General features: G+C 33.3%; 2 protein-coding genes across 6 annotated transcripts in view; one reads left to right on the top strand and one right to left on the bottom strand.

Moving 5' to 3' along the window:
• Positions 1–715: 715 nt before the first annotated feature.
• On the bottom strand, positions 716–2,951 carry LOC132909658 (uncharacterized). The gene is made up of 3 exons (XM_060964593.1): positions 2,759–2,951; positions 1,401–1,557; positions 716–961 (listed from the first exon to the last, which is right to left on the bottom strand). Exons 1-3 carry the CDS (start codon positions 2,891–2,893, stop codon positions 783–785), a joined length of 471 nt encoding a protein of 156 aa, XP_060820576.1. The 5' UTR covers positions 2,894–2,951; the 3' UTR covers positions 716–782.
• Positions 2,952–5,121: 2,170 nt separating this feature from the next.
• The window catches only part of LOC132910004 (uncharacterized), a 124,147-nt gene continuing 112,978 nt past the window's right edge, over positions 5,122–16,290 (top strand). For 2 of the 5 annotated variants that reach the window (XM_060965348.1, XM_060965346.1), the window contains exon 1: positions 9,258–9,492. The gene's annotated coding sequence lies outside the window, so the exon portion shown is untranslated. Of the gene's footprint in view, positions 5,176–9,257; positions 9,493–16,290 lie in introns of those variants that run through there. The other 3 variants (XM_060965350.1, XM_060965347.1, XM_060965349.1) reach the window with 3 other exon arrangements.

Genomic DNA, 16,290 nt, shown 5'->3' with positions numbered 1-16,290 from the left:
TTCAGAGGAATAAAATCCAGGTCGCTTAGTCAAACGAATACGTCGAGAAATATCATAAAGCCGAGTCGAATTATAATAAGAAACTAATTGTATTATCGTTAAATCATTTGATGGATAGAGAGATAGAAGACTGAGAGGATAGAAGGAGATGTCATTTATACTGTAATTATAGTTAAATTAAAATTTGATATCAAGAGGAATCAGTTTTGAGTGAAAGAGGAAGAAAGACAAACATAAAAGGAGATTTACAATGTTATGGTTGGTACAATAATATTCACAGATATGGTGAAAATTATATAAGGTACACTTATCAAAACTTAATCTTTTTAATTTAATGATGCCGATATAGCGATACAATGACATTGGAATGATGAAAATTATTTCTTGTTTTATTTTCATTTATGGAAAACACGAAAAGCTAATGTATTTATAATCTTCTTTTTGAAATGAAACATTTGATTTCAAAATATTTCTCTATAAAAATGTGTTACGATTGCTGATTGATTTTATAAAAATTTCCAGTGTGCAAGGTGTCGATATCATGTAAACTTAATTTGATATGTAACTTGAATTCGATATGTCCTAATCTTGTTATAGTTTCAATCGAGAAAGTCATTGACATACAATCGAAACGAGAAATCACACATTTCTATATCACACATACATCAATAACAATTCTTTCATATTTTCCTCAAATTGAAGATGTTTCCTAGCAATAGAGAAATACAATTTGATCGACGATGACTTCAAGAACATAGTAGTATTAGCATGATATCATCGTTCTAAGACTTGATCATGCGATTATGGTCATGCGCCGCAACGACCATATTTAACGTGGCCAAGGAATTCGGTGGTACTCGAAGATTAATGCTAGTTTTGCTTCCTCCTAAGGCGTTTGGATTGCCACAGACAACTGCTTGACTGCCTTGTACGTTTCGAGCACTGATATAATGGATTACTCCTGTAAGAAAGGAAGCCACGTAAATTGTGTGAATACAGAAATAATATACAGAAATATTTGAATACAGAAATTACAGAATCATTGGTGTACAAATAAAATATAGAATAAAAAGCAAAGAGGGAATGTTTCTGCACTTGTGGAAGATTTAAAAGTATAAAACTCTACGGAATGCACATAATGTACAATAAAATCCAAAGTATTCAAAGTAAAATAGTTTTACATATTCAGCGAGTGGAACAAATCGCTGTTTACGTCCCACTTTTTAGTTAAAAGAATATAATATTCGCACAAGTATTCACAGTCTAGTCATAAATTTATGCTGGATAAGTTTCTTTTAACAACGAGTGGTGTTTGATGTTCATTGGTGATTTAATTGACCAAGTTTTTATTCTATAAAACTAAGAATATGAAAAATAAGAAAAATAACGGAGTAAGTTACCGCTCGTAACAGATACGTCCAACGTTGAGCTTTGAATCGTGTTGGTAGGATTGTTGAATTCAATTACACGACGAAAAACTGTTTCGTCTGCGTAGCGTTGGCCGGCGGTGAGGTCCCCGATAAATAGAGGTCCACGTTCCTCTGGATAGGAACTTACCTATGGAAAATAAAAGAGTGTAATAAAACATCCTATTTAAATATCGGTTGTAACGTTTGTTATTTTTCTCGAATTACGACCATAGCTCTAGATCTTACAACAGTATGTTAAAACAGAAAAAAATTTCTTTACCTGGATATTGATATTTTTAATAATTTGATATTTACAAACTTCCAGGTATTAGGTTTATACTATATGTGATTTTATTTGTTCTCTTAAATCGTATTAAGTAGATTTTAGTATACAGCTATTACTTTAAATAACTCAAAATTATAGTAAATTCTTGAATTAATTATTAATAAACACAAGAAAGACAGGAAGAGAGAGAGAGAGAGAGAGAGAGAGCATACACATAACATATACAGAGATTCGTAGGATTTTTTCGCAAAATGGCACTAACATTATTGTACATGTAAAAGTATGAAAGTATGAAAAAATATTATATAAACAGATTCATAAATCCTGTATTAATAAATTATTAAAAAAAATAGGAAACAACAAGGATTTTGAGAAAATACATTTAATCAATTACACGATCTGTTCTTTTTATTTAAATATTCGTACGAAAGATATTTTATTTTCTTTCGAAGAATATTCTTTCGCATCGCGAATAATATCTTGAACTTTGTTCAAATTATCTAAATTGCTTGAATTTAAGATCGGATTTGCTTGACTTTAATCGACTTGAAACCTTCTGACCAACGTGAACCGGTTGTTTACTTGACTTGGGATATCTTTAGAAATTTCTACGTGCATTCTCATTAATCGTCACTTCAAGACTCTCGAATTCAAATATTATAGTTTGAAACCACCATACTATAATAGTACCAATAAAGCGCATTCTTTCCTTCGATATGAATTTCATTCTCGTTATTATTTATATTCGCGTTCTCTAACGTCGTTCTGGATATTCGTTACTGAAAGTCAGTTCGTAAAGTCAGTAAAGTATAGATGTACCCATTCAAGCAACTTGTAGTGGTTTATTCTGATTGCCTTATCATTCAAGACACTTCGTTGTCTTAACGTTTTATGAATTAAAAGTTTAATCCTTATTTAAATTTATAGACAGACGAAAAATTATTATCTCGAAAACGATACAAGCGTTAAGAAGAAAGAAATTGGTACGAAAAATGCCAAAAGCTTGACTAAACACAATTCGTTTGAACATAACTAACGTGGGAGATGCTTTAGGGTCACTCACCGATTTTGTTTGTTGTACAGCATCGTTGCTAGTAAGTTCCACGCGTATGTTCTTGTCCTGAGAAATATCGATAGCAGAAGCGGCTTGAAGTAGTGGTAGGGCCACGATGAAAACAGCGGCAATTGAACGGAACATTTTGTATGGTTTCACTGTGACTGTGACTGCGCCATCGAGGAGGTGTACCTCTCTTTTATAGACCGAGCCGAAAGTCCGTCAAGGTGAACGTGACTTATCTGAACGGTTCTTTTGTGATTTCTCCATTGGCTCCTATCATGCTCTTCCCCCTGGAATACAAATAAGGGAAATGTTACCGGGTACAATGCCACGTATGTTATTCGTCTCACGACGATACTGGCCCTGAGCGATGGATTTTCCTGTTTTGTTTTTTATTTTATTTTTATCTCTTCCTTATTGACCCTAAAAATTATACTCATATTACCAATGTTACGTGCTGTATACTATTATAGATGTTCAGGAGTTGTATGCTTCGATTAAAAAAATATTGAAATTACTGAAAGGTATTTAGTGATTTATAATTAGATTGCGGATATTTGTACAATTTAATATATTGCACATAAGGTAGTAGATCAATGGATTACTCCATAGAATTATATTATACGTAAAGTAATATAGAATGGAATGTAAAATATTACACAATGGGAATATAACATGTAATGTTAGAGTAGAATAGGATACGGGTTATTTACGATATACTGTAATATAGAAAATATAAAAATTACTAATGATTAGAATAGTGTAGAAATCAGATTACTACTACAAAATTACTTATACTTGTTAGTTATGCAGTAGTACTAAGTATACATATGTATCAAATGTTGTGTTCTCTGAAGCGGAAGTCAATCATTTTCATTCCTTAACCAATATGTTATTGCCCGGATAAGTAATGACGTGAAGTAGATTTATTCACGATTATATAACGGGGGTGTGATATATGATTTTGTAAGGTTTCATTCGACAAAGACTAATCAGACTACACCCAGTGTGAATAAGTAACAGATTACATAAATTCATCAGGAAAAGGCAATTGATCATAAACATATTTTGTATTCACTTTTCTCATACATTCACAAATTTACAACAGCACGCATACATTCTCTCTCTTTATTTCTTTTTTTTTATTGTTAAAATTCGTGTTAGCATTATAGACTACGATGGATGACACTGATCGCAGACAATAAAAGGCATGAAATAAAACGCAATCACTAACCGAATAACGATATGGATTGGTGTCATGTGGATGACGCGTAAATTTGATTTCGTAATGCCTTTTAACAATTGAATGTATCGCAATTAAAACTCCACTTTGTATACTACCCAAAAGAATTGAAGCATCTTTTACAATGTCACTTTAATTTTCACCGCCACCTCTTGTATTTATATTAATATCGTTATAATATTATTATTTCTATATCTATATATACATGTTTTCATTAGCGATATTCATTACAATATATTTATTATTACATTTTATTTATTACATATTATTATGACATTTTAGTACTCAATGAAGAATTATATTACTGCCAACACTACCAATTCATAGCATTTTTATAAAAGGAGTTAACTTCTAAAGAATTTAATTTTTTTTCCTTTTTAGTTACCCAAATCAGAAACAGTTTTAGTTACACAACCCAGAAGGTGAAATTCTTGTAAATTCTATTGGCATAGTAATCGTCCTTCGTTATTATACAATAAGATGCTTCCTGAACGCTCTGCCGTGCCACAGATCATTTGAAGATCTTCCTTGCCCCGGGGGTAATCACGAACCTTTGCAAAGTCCGCAGAAAAGGTTAACAATCTCTAGTTTCCAACTGTTAGGACAATTTTTCCTCATGTGCATGAGGACCAAAATCCCTTAGGGACGCGTATATACCGCAGGCAGTTTTGTCTTTGTGTAACGATTTAGCTGCTGTCTGCCAACTTTCTTGGCTGTTCGAACAACTAAGCTGGCTGCTTGTGTGGAAATCTTAACCTATATTCGAAGTCCCCGTTTCCGGTAGCCACCTCGAGTTTCACAAGGAAGTTCTTAATAATGCGATTACCGCACCCTTTCCAGGCCAGCCGTCTTCAACTTCGCCGTTTCTTCCGCTAATTCGATCGTTCATCCCTTATATCGCCATCTGGTAGCAATGTTTGCCAATGAATTTGACAGGAAGTTTCTTAAGCTCATTAATTCGTTGCTCCTCTTTGTAATCGATGTGTTTGAAAATACTGGGAAATTTTGGAATATTTTTATCCACTCGTTACGTTCCCCATGTTCTGTGTATTTTGTGCATTCAATCGTTTGGAAATTTTCGAAAATTTAAAACCGAAGTGTTACTAGAGATAGATTTTTTTATTTCAGATTGGATTTAGGTGACGACAACTGGTGATGCTGCAAATTATTATTCTCACAGGTATTTATATTTTTAACTTCACGTTTATGGATAATAAGTAAAATGAAAATTACGACTCAGGACAAGTTTGGCAACCAACTATCATTACATTTTTATTCCATTTTAAGAATCGCCTATTTGTAAGATAAAGAGATATTTTGTCTCACATGGTATTGTAGAGGTTTCAGTGATCTTAATATCTTTAATTTTCTCATAACTTTCTACGTTAACATTTTACTTTTTAATTCAAAGGTGTATTTTAGACGTTTCTATATCCTTTTTTACGTAAACAGTCCAGAATACTTGAAAAACGCACGAGCATAATAAAGTCGCTTTTGACATAATTGAAAATAAGAAGACAATTAAACCTAAACATATAAGCATGTTAAAAATGGATGACATATGTGTACAAAGATATATTTAATCCTAAAAGCAAATAAGAAAGGAAATTTAGAAACATGAGACTGGATGATAACGTATGGAACTTTAAAACTATTCTGACATGAAACGCGGAAAATGTAACTTATTCTCAGAAACAAGTCTAAGTAATGTTCAGAAGAAAGTTAGAAATGAAAAATATTAATTTCCAATCCAAATATCCGACCTTTTAACGTCTATTCTCCTCCATAAGTTTAAGTATTTAATGAAATGACAAAAACTTATAATGGAAATGTTTTTGTCGTATTTCTCCTCGATTCTTCGTTCTGTTTTATTTATCTTGACTGTGTGGAAGTACATTTAATGTTTGAATTCTCTCATGCTGCTGCTTTACGTTTTGTTTTGGAGTAATTAATTAACGAAGAAGTCTGTCATGGCTAGAAAAAACTGACAATCCGTTGTAAGATAATGTCACTATTACTTTATTCAGATTTTATTTGTTTTAGAATTTTTACCTAACAAATACAACAATACACATAAATCGAATGTTTCTGTTTTAAAAGGTCTGTTTAAAAGGTCACAAAGAAACCATTCAGGTCTTATTTATGCAGCGAGCTATGCTATTTAAATACATGAAGTCCAGTTGCTTGAAAAGTTACTGAAAAAAAGAAGCGGCTGCAAAGTGCTCCAACCGGCCAAGGACAAATTATTCTCATTTTGTAGTCGTAATAAGAAACGGCGTGGCCATTTACAAGACGATCCTATTTCCAGCGTTTCTTCGAATTTGCATTTTCCACGGTTTTCGTTACCGACGATAGTGTGAATCATTCCTTTCTTGGAAGCTAAATTTGCCAGCATCTTCTTTTTATCTCCTCTCAATGGGTTCTGTATAAAATTGTCCTTAGCTTAACACTTTACATAAAATTTACACGTATTAATGAAATGCACTATATAATTCTGGATATTAGATTGATTGTTGGAAGATTTTGAGGGATTTGAAATCATGGATTATCTAGTTACATAATAGTCTTTTTTTACCTTCTCGTGTCGTCGTCTATGAATTGCCAATTAAGAAAAAATGGAGAGTAGTAACTATTAGTAGAATATTAGTGCCATATGTGAATTTTAATTATAAATATCTAAAAGAAAATTTTTGATATGATTGTGTATATGATTTACATTGAAATTTTTTAATTTAATTTTTTTTTAATTAATTTTCGACGTACAACTTTCTCTTGAATAGTCCATAAATTATTCAAAGTTTTACATAATAAAATTTATTGATCCGCTATCTGAGATGGAAAATGGAATATAGTAGTCACATACATGTTTTGCTTTTTAGATAATAAGTATATTGGTTAGGAATTGTCTTTATTAAATACCTTTGAATAAAAAGTAAGTAAATCCTTTTCAGATGTTTCATTTGAATCATTCCTTTCCATAAAGCATTTTCATAACTTCAATAAGATTGTATATTTTTGCACAAATTATTACAAAGCTGTATACAAACGGTATGAAATGGCTTTAGTAAATGTAGATTAATTAACAGAGTACATACTTACTACAAAGGATTCACTTTATTCAATGAGTTTGTTTGCATGCGTCAGTTCAATTCAATTACTGGATTGGCCACAGTCACAGCGTATTGGAGAACCATATTTAAAGATAAAGTGAATTAAACGTGACCTCATGAATTTGTTTATCCTCCTTTCTCTTATTTTCTTCCCCCTTTTTCATGCTTGGAATGTAGTTCGCGTGAAGAAACGATCAATTTGCGTACGAATGAAGAATAAGAGGTTTTTTAAGTTAAATGCATCTAAGTACATAGTTAGGTAAATCGAATTTCTACAGCTATTTTTATATGAATTATCCTTTTAATCGCAACCTTTTTATGAACTCGTTTATTTCATTTAGTTTCATTATCATGGTGAATAATTTCTTTTCTCGTATTCCTGTTTCGTCACTTTGGATAATTGGCAAGTTGAAGAACGATAATATTATTAGATATAAATAATGTTTATCTATTAAAATTTAATGTGATTAAAATACTGTTTGCTTAATCAATATTTATTTTCATAAACATTTATCAAAATATTTATGAGTAATTTAACGTATTCTATAATATAACTTGATTTTTATTTTAAGTAAAATAAATCAGATTATAGTACAGATATTAGTAAGAACAAAGCCAATAAATCAAATTATATAATTGTATAAAACATATATTAATAAATTAATAGGAAAATGGTACAAAGTGGGAAGAAAGCTATTTCTCGGATTTACTGTATATACAATCAATTCTATATAAAATTGTACGACGATAATTAACATATATTACTTTATCGTTTATTTTATTAATCCTCATATAATACTTCCTCGGTAAGTCAAATAACGTTAGTCGAACAAGTTAGTCACAAAGTTAGTCGTACTTTTCCCTTTATTTTTTAATATTTTTCCGTAGTGGATCTAAAGTACGCGATAGTTTCTCATTCTTCCATTACTGTATAAAGACTAATGGCGTGCCACAATATACAAGAAATTCGATTATTCTATGCAAAGTTCAAGATTGAACTTTAAAACATCGAATCTCGATTGGCTCAAGCAAACTTACACGAAGAAACGTCTCCGTTTACCTCTATGGAACTAAAAACGATACTTATTTCACATTTATCCAAGAGCCAGCAATAGCAGAAAACAAAGTGGCAACAAAGTTTCTACAGAAATGCGAACTGTTCGTAGGAAGCAGCCCACGCTGCCTGCAATATGCAAGAAAACAGCGAGCGTTCGTCGACAAGTAATTGGCAGGGGAAGGCAAACGAATTGTCGATTCCTCCTCCGCTGACTTTCTTACTCTGATTAATTAGCTTCCATTCCACGGACATCCAGCCAAACCGAGATATCATTTCCCTCCTCGTTGTACTTTCGTTCGGACGTCATTCGCGGATTTAGTCGCGGACAGGTCGGGATTCTACTTTAGTTCCTCGTTAAATCTGGGTTAAGCGTTTCAACGCGGGGGAGTCCGGACTCGATTTGCACTGTCGTCATCGAGCTCTATAGAGTTCGCGCGCGCGTGCAGCCATCGAGAAGAAGTCGCGCGTCGCTACCTGAATTCGTTTCGAATAGCCGTCGACTCGCTGTGTTCCTCGTTACCAACCTGACGAGTAACCATGCAAACACGAATCGTATAAAAGGGATGAGCGTCGTTATGCATCGTGGCACGTAGCGAAAATCGCCGCATTGTCGGCGGCGAACACAAGCAAACGAATTACAACCAGCGCGAATATCGTCTACAGCTTAATTGCTCGGCAAGCAGAAAATACAGTGGCGGATAAAATAAAGTTTAAAATCGATACGCTTCGAATCTTAGTAATCTAATGAAAAGTAAACATTTCACCGCTTTATGTGTCTCATAAACGTAAAATATGAAATAAATGAAAATTTCGTAGAATTTTTCGATGAATGCGACCGTCTCAATCACCAATTAACAATCTCGATCGATGTATATCCCACGTGGTTAGATTATCGCCACGCGTTCGTTCAAAGGTCCACGGGGGTGGTTAAACAGTTGCAAAATGTTAAGGGATGATCGCTAATGGACGGGGGCGCAACAGTTGCGTGGGTGGATGCGCGTTTGATGAAGGAGTGAAGCGGAGAGTGGGGAGCAGAGACGAAAGAGGGATGAGGCACACGTAGAAGGGGGTTAGATCCCAGTACCCGTTGACGTGCCTCAGTATTCATCTAGTATCCACGCGGTGAGCAACCCTATCCGGTGTTTCGCCGTAGAAACTCAGCGTGCTCTCGCGGCTCCATTGATGATCTTCGGTGAAGGTTTCTTTTTCGTTCCGATATATACAGTTTAGTGTACGTCCTTGTGCAAAATTAAATTATATCGATTAAAATCGTCTTAAGGAGAATTGATCGAAGGTGTTGCATGAAAGCCGGCATAAGGCGATTAACAGAGTAAATCGTGTGAAATTGGAGATTCAGGCAGATCCCTACTTTCCTCGATCGTGTGATTGAAAAAGCGCGGGTGTTTTTGTATTATAGGATACTATCTTGAACGTAGCAATCCAGTAATCATACCGAATAATAATGATGATTTCATTTGGTGGGTTTGGTGGGTTCGATTTTTCATGAAATTGAAATAAAATTTCTGTATTATATTTGATTATGAAATGTACGCTAATTTAAAAGATTTTGGCACTCACGTTATAGACTTTTATTTTATGTATCTTTATTATTATTAATATTCTTGGTTTGAGTGTATTGTTATCGTTAGCTGTGTTTTCTTGATAGGGAATAGACTTCTTTATATTTACATATGTACGTGATACCAACATCAACTACTGTTTTTTTGATGATGTTAAAATTCTGTTTGTTTGAAAGTGTTTAAAAATATTCAAAAATGAAAAATATTATTTTACCTTCTGCTGTTTATACCGCGTTACAGAATATAAATATCTTCACTCTTCATCTCCTTTCACGAAATTCACTGAAAACTGTTTGTAAATATCTGTATAGCTTTTCAAAACTGTCTTCCCTTGCCTTCTCAATCTTCTCTTGCCTTCTTATCACATTTCAAAGCACTTCATTTTGTTATAGTTTTGGTTAATATTCGAGAACTGTTTATGTATTGAATTTTGTGCCCACGTGTTGTTTTCAAGATCCACATAGCCGGCAAGAACTTATGCCAGGCAGACTATACAGTTAAGTGTTCCAAGCAAACACTTGTTAACCACAATATCTTTTTAATTCAAGAACGTTTATCTATTAAACTTTAGATTATCATAACTTCCAACCTTTTGATTCAATCTAATTTTACACGAAGTAGATAAATACACACACAGACCAGAGTGTTCTTAGTTGGAAAAATCAATCCTGTCATTTTGGTCATTAATAAATACGCAAAAGTCACCATTTTCACTAATAAATATAATTATTTTAAAATTGTTTACCATAAACCAAAAGGGTTTCTATTTTTGTTTTTAATGTTCTATTTTATTAAAATAATAGCAAATTCTTCTGAAGCTGTCGTCTTTTGAAACATACGGAGAAGATACTTGAGAGAAATATAAAAAGATCGCAATTCTCATATTTCTAATCGAAACTGCTAAATTCGTATTTTGCGTGAAATAAGATATTTCCTTTTTGAAAAGAAATAATAAGAATAAATTTGTACATTCTTCACGGATCACCTAATCCCATTACGACTTCTCGATGAATGTGCACAGCCTGTGTGTAATTCAGGGTTAACGGTACATCCCTTTCAATAGTTTTCATCGATCCCTCGGTTATGAAATAACGACCTAATTTAGAAGTATGTGGGTTGTGTGTGTGTCTGGCGCGGTTTTTCTTCGATCACGTCGCCGAGAAGACCCTAGGACAATGTATTCTTCGAAAGGTTTCTTTCACGAAACGCGCGTTGTTACGAATTCTTCGTTAAAAAGTTCACAGTTCATCGTCGCATTAGTAACGTGATTCTTTCGAATGCGAAGTCTGTCGTCGAATCCCTCGTAATTAAAACGAGGTATTAGGTGGTTTAAAAATGTCGAATGTAATGTTCTCCAGTGATATGTTGTACATTTTGAATTTTTCTCGCGACTACATTCAGTTATGGGATTTGATATTATCATTGGACAACTTAAAGTTTACGTGCAAGTTTATGGGTAAAATAGAGTTTCGATATCGTGTTATTGGAACATAGTTATTTAATATGAATAAATAAAAAATGAGGGAAATTTCGATAATATGTTACAGATGGAAATTCTAAAACCTCTGTCTGTTAATAAACATAATCATTACATACAATACATAACATACAAAGTACTCTTCCTTACGCATACGCTTATGCTACTGTAATCACTGTAATCTAATCGTAGGTATGATAATACGTTTAAACAAACCAAAAAATGAATTGACAAACGTTAACATCGTTGTTATTTTTATATTAATTAACATCGTTAACATTCCACTTCTGTAGTGTCTAAATTTAGCTACTTATCCAGCATGTTGTATAAAAAGCACAATTCTTCTCGGAATCCTCAAACCAGCAGTTAATCTCTCGCGTGAAGATAAACGAAGGGATTATACATAAGTTTGAAGTGGCCGGAGAAAATTTCGAGATGGTCACGCTGCAGCTCGTAACTTCCCAACTCTAGGGAACTTCATTCGAATGTTTCTCTCCGCGATTCGAACAATAGCTCGGGTAATTATTAAATTAATGAAACCATCAGTCAAGCCATTTCACGCTGGTCAAGCTTCGGAGAATGGAGTTCGTTACGATTTTCACGACTTGATACTTCGGACAAATGTTGGTTTTTTGTTTTATGCGCCGCCGCTTTCGATCCCGTGAAACGCAGACCGTGCGAATTTATACGGCGTTAATTAACGAGGGCACGAATTAGAACGGTTGAACAAAAAACGTGGGCGTTTCGCGCTATTCTATCAGACGATGACGGTAAGCGATGCTGGCATTCATTTGCGCAAACATTCATCAGGGATGATTAATAATTCGAAAAATCAATTTCTCCGGCGAAACGCACTGTTTCAATTTTCACCGAGAGCGGTTCAAATGCGCATCAATGATGTTTGAGTAGCTGGTCACCGTTGCAACACGCGGACTGATTACGTAAACGACAAAAGTTAGTGCGTTAAGTGACGATAATGAATGGTTTCCACGATTTATTTCCGCGTGTGTGATTGAAAATCGAGGAAAACAACGTGCTTTCGAGCCAATTGTGAAATACACGATGGGATGAAATTATGTTTTTATTTGGTCGAATGAAATAGCTGCGATTTTTATTAAATTACTCACTGGTGAATATAGCAGAGTTCTAAACATTTGGGAAAATCAGTTGAAAAATCATTGAAGAAATAATGGGATTAGCGTGAAAATTTGTATTCTTATTTTATTCCGTGATTTTTATTATTTTTTATTAACGTCTGTATATTTCGATTAATTTTTATTTCAGTTACGTTAAAAATCCCTTTGTTTTTTGTGTTTTGTTCTTTTAAATAGAATATTTCCAACAATGAATATATTCAACCAAAGGCCAGCTTTTCAAATGGTGGAAAACAAAAAATATGTATAGAAAAACAAGGTAAAATATTGACGAATGGTTTATGCGCGTTATTCAGATATACACAGATTACATCATAGTTGACATATTCCATATTCCAATTCGTTTTCGTAATAGAAAATTAGCACATATTGAAGAAATAAATTTAACGATTATTTCTCTTCTAAAGGGACAAATAGAAGGAATATCATCAAGACAGCTTTATTAAGAAAACTAATTTTTAAATAAATCAATAAAAAGTCAAAGATTCAATGAATCTCTCATTAATAATGTGAAGTTTATACGTTCATTTGGCATTAGACAATAATCGAAGGAAGAAGACAATTGTTCTTCATTACTTTAAATTTTTCTTCACAAATTAAACACCGCAGAGTACTGGAACAAATGAAAAGCATCCTTTCATTAAAAGCTTTATTATTCCTGACACAATGCAAACATATACTATTCTTTTAGTCCAATAACTTACAATATTATGTCATATAATCCTTTTCCATTGCCACTTTCAACATGTAATAACAATTTCGTTTTTCTTATCCCAAACTGCTATTCAGAGCTATTTATTTCAAACTATCATTATATTATATAATAATTATATAATTAGTATATAATAATAATTATATATTACATTAACTATTATTATATTATATGTATTTCAAACTCATTTCATAGTTCGCGATTAGTCGCGATGTTTCATCGAATTATCCTCATTAAAAATAAAGAATCTATACGCCAAACGGGCTCGATTCGTCAAAGAAAATTATTCCGAATGTTTCTTTTATGATGTCGATTATTCAACGGTCCCTGTAGACCATAGAAGTGTCTTCTCTTTTCAAACGGAGAGGGATGCATTCGGTGATACCTTCGATCGCCGGATTATTTCTACGGAATAATGCCTCGGGCCTGCCAGGCTTTCATCTGTCTTCATTTACGAATACGTAGCCGTCGATAACGCTTTCTCTTTCCAATCGGTGAAATTATTTTCCTGAAACACAGCCAGATAAAAGATCTGCATATAATGGAACCGCTAAAACTAAATTGTCCCGCAAGAAATGAACGGTTTCTCACTTTGTATCATGCATTCTATTTTTCTTCGTGTTACATCAATTATCAAGAATGTAACTCTCGCTGTTTCCTTGAAAATCCACTTTTGTTCTTCACGAGATCTTTCTTAACGCGTTGTCCCTTTCTTCATTTGGATTTTACGCGCACGTTTCTGTACACACACACACACATATATATACGAAACTATTCGAATACTTATCATAGAAAATTTTCATGAACATATTATGCCCGTTCTACGAAATTATGCCTGTTGAAATTTCACTAATGCTGCGATGAGACTATCGTAATTGTATTGGGAAAATTTGAAATCAGTCCGAATATGTATATAAAGACAACAGAGGGAAGATGTTTTATTTCTTTAGGATTATGTACGTAGACTGAAAACGACATAAACGATACTTGATTCCATTTTATAAGCAGTAGGTATTCTTCTTACTGTAAATTTAATTAACAGAATAAAATGTTATACTATGTTCTTCCATGGTTCTTTGGGTTTTTTAAAAACATTTTTGATTAACATCACTCTTGGAAAATGAATACGAAACAATGTATGAAGCATTTCATGAAACTATACCTTTCGCAGTGTATTAAGTATTTCTTACAGAATAAATTTTGAAATTATTTTGAAGATATTTTATACTATAGAGCAAGCTAGTTCTGATATTCTAACTGTATTTATAATCTAAAATTAAAGATACATTCGCAGCAGTATATTTTTGAATTCGAATAGGGAGAATTAGTGAATATATCCTACGATTTCTTGTTCGCAGTTCGACAGAGTTTCATAAAAGATGCCGACATGGATGCGGAATAAAATTTCGTGATATTTATGAGAAACCACGAAAGGGAAAGCTACACAGTAGTCTCTCTTCTTGAAGAGTCAATATTTCTTGCTTTTTCCTTGCCTCGGTATCATATTCGAAAGTCAGAAATAAATCTCTCCATTTTCATTCGCCGCACATGTTTCCAGAGAAAAATTACGATTTACTTACATGAATATCTCGATTTACAATTTTTACCAACTCAAATCGATCCCTGAACGATTTCCTGTGCAAAAAGTCGATTTGCTGCGAACTTGTCAGAGAGGAACGAGTTTCTCGGATTTTTATAATGTCGAAGGATAGCGAACAGAAGTTTGCTGTCACAATACGCGGTCGGGATTTTCGAAATCTTTTGGAGTTACCGTTTCTTCGTCGGGAAACTGCTCTCGAGTGAGTTTCACGTCTGTAATTGCATTCGCCGAGACTGAAATTCGCGTCCTTCTTTCACTTTTTCTTTGTGTCGCTGGTCACCAGAAAGGGTTACATTCCGTGAAATAATTGCGTGCACGGGGTTACGCGACTTCATGCCACTGAGATCCCTACATTTTTCTTTTTTGTCTCTTTTTTCTCACTCTCTTTCCTTCTTTTTCCCTTTCGTTTTTTGTTCGTTGACTTTTTACACTTCCATTTTACTCGAACTTTCGCAAGGGGAGAAACGCCACCGCTTTAGTATTTTTTTTTCTTCTCTTTTTTACTAACGAGCAACGACCACGAAAGTGCTGAAACACGACTTGTACGTTTCATCGTGCGACTATTCAGGTTTAATTCTCAGGAAAACGTCACCTTTTAAACCGGTGATTCGGTAGGAAAATGGTAATAGACGAGTGATATGGAAATTTAAAATGTTTAACAGATGAAGGAGATGATAGAAAGAAACTATTTTAAATATGTTATTGACTGACAATGGTATTCAATAATATTACAAATATCTTATTAATATTTTTTAGTTAATAATGTTTCTCTTTGTTTGTATTATTTATACTAATTAATATTAAACTATATTTTTATTGTGCCTTTGAAATCTCTTACGAGATTCATGTTATCTACTATACATAAATAGAATATAAATTTATTTTAAATTTTGAAATTACAATTTTCTAAAAATAGCAGCAATTTAATTTAACAGTGTAATCTTTATAATCCGGAACGTTCGAAGCTAATATCGACTATTATTTTCATCAATATTTATTTATTAATTGTATACGCCTAATAATTTCAGATGCTAAAATTAGATAGAACAGTTCCATTTGAAGTATACTTTATATTTGCGAAAATTTAGAAATTTCCAAATACATATGGATGCGAATGTACTGTATTATTTGCATTTTAATTAATGTTTTGCCATTTTTGTTTCACGAGTAAACTAAATACAGTAACTTAGTTCGTGGTGAAAGACGCGTGGATAGAGAAGCCAGAGGTGAAAAATTAAAATGTAAGACCGATGATAGCGATTAAATCAGTTTCATTCTGGCCGGGCAAATTCAATTTACGCGATGCACGTTTGTTTTTCGTTTATGCGGTACCCATTTTTACTGTGAAATTGGAATAAACGCATTGAGACGAACCGAAGAGAAACCATTTGTCATCTGTTTCATGGTGCACGCCACGGTATAATTATCGACCAGGTTCGTGTAATACCGCGGTTCTTAACCGTCGTTGCACCTGATTCATTCTAATTACACATTTCCCTTGTTCTAATTAAACATCGTCGAAATAGATATACTCTTCCACGTCTTGTTTGTCAACTTGATATTTAGCATATAAATGAGAAAAAATAGCTGGGGATGAGATTTGTG

This window comes from Bombus pascuorum, chromosome 8 (genome assembly GCF_905332965.1).
Source record: "Bombus pascuorum chromosome 8, iyBomPasc1.1, whole genome shotgun sequence".
NCBI lineage: Eukaryota > Metazoa > Arthropoda > Insecta > Hymenoptera > Apidae > Bombus > Bombus pascuorum.
Note: the sequence above shows the minus strand (reverse complement) of the source record. Positions and strands in the feature narration are given on the sequence as shown.

Excerpts from the sequence above, each read along its gene's own strand:
- LOC132909658 (XM_060964593.1), bottom strand. The coding sequence starts at position 2,893 with ATGTTCCGTTCAATTGCCGCTGTTTTCATCGTGGCCCTACCACTACTT. Across the intron at positions 1,558-2,758 it reads CTGTACAACAAACAAAATCG|GTAAGTTCCTATCCAGAGGA; the intron begins GTGAGTGACCCT and ends TATTTTCCATAG. Across the intron at positions 962-1,400 it reads GGACGTATCTGTTACGAGCG|GAGTAATCCATTATATCAGT; the intron begins GTAACTTACTCC and ends CCTTTCTTACAG.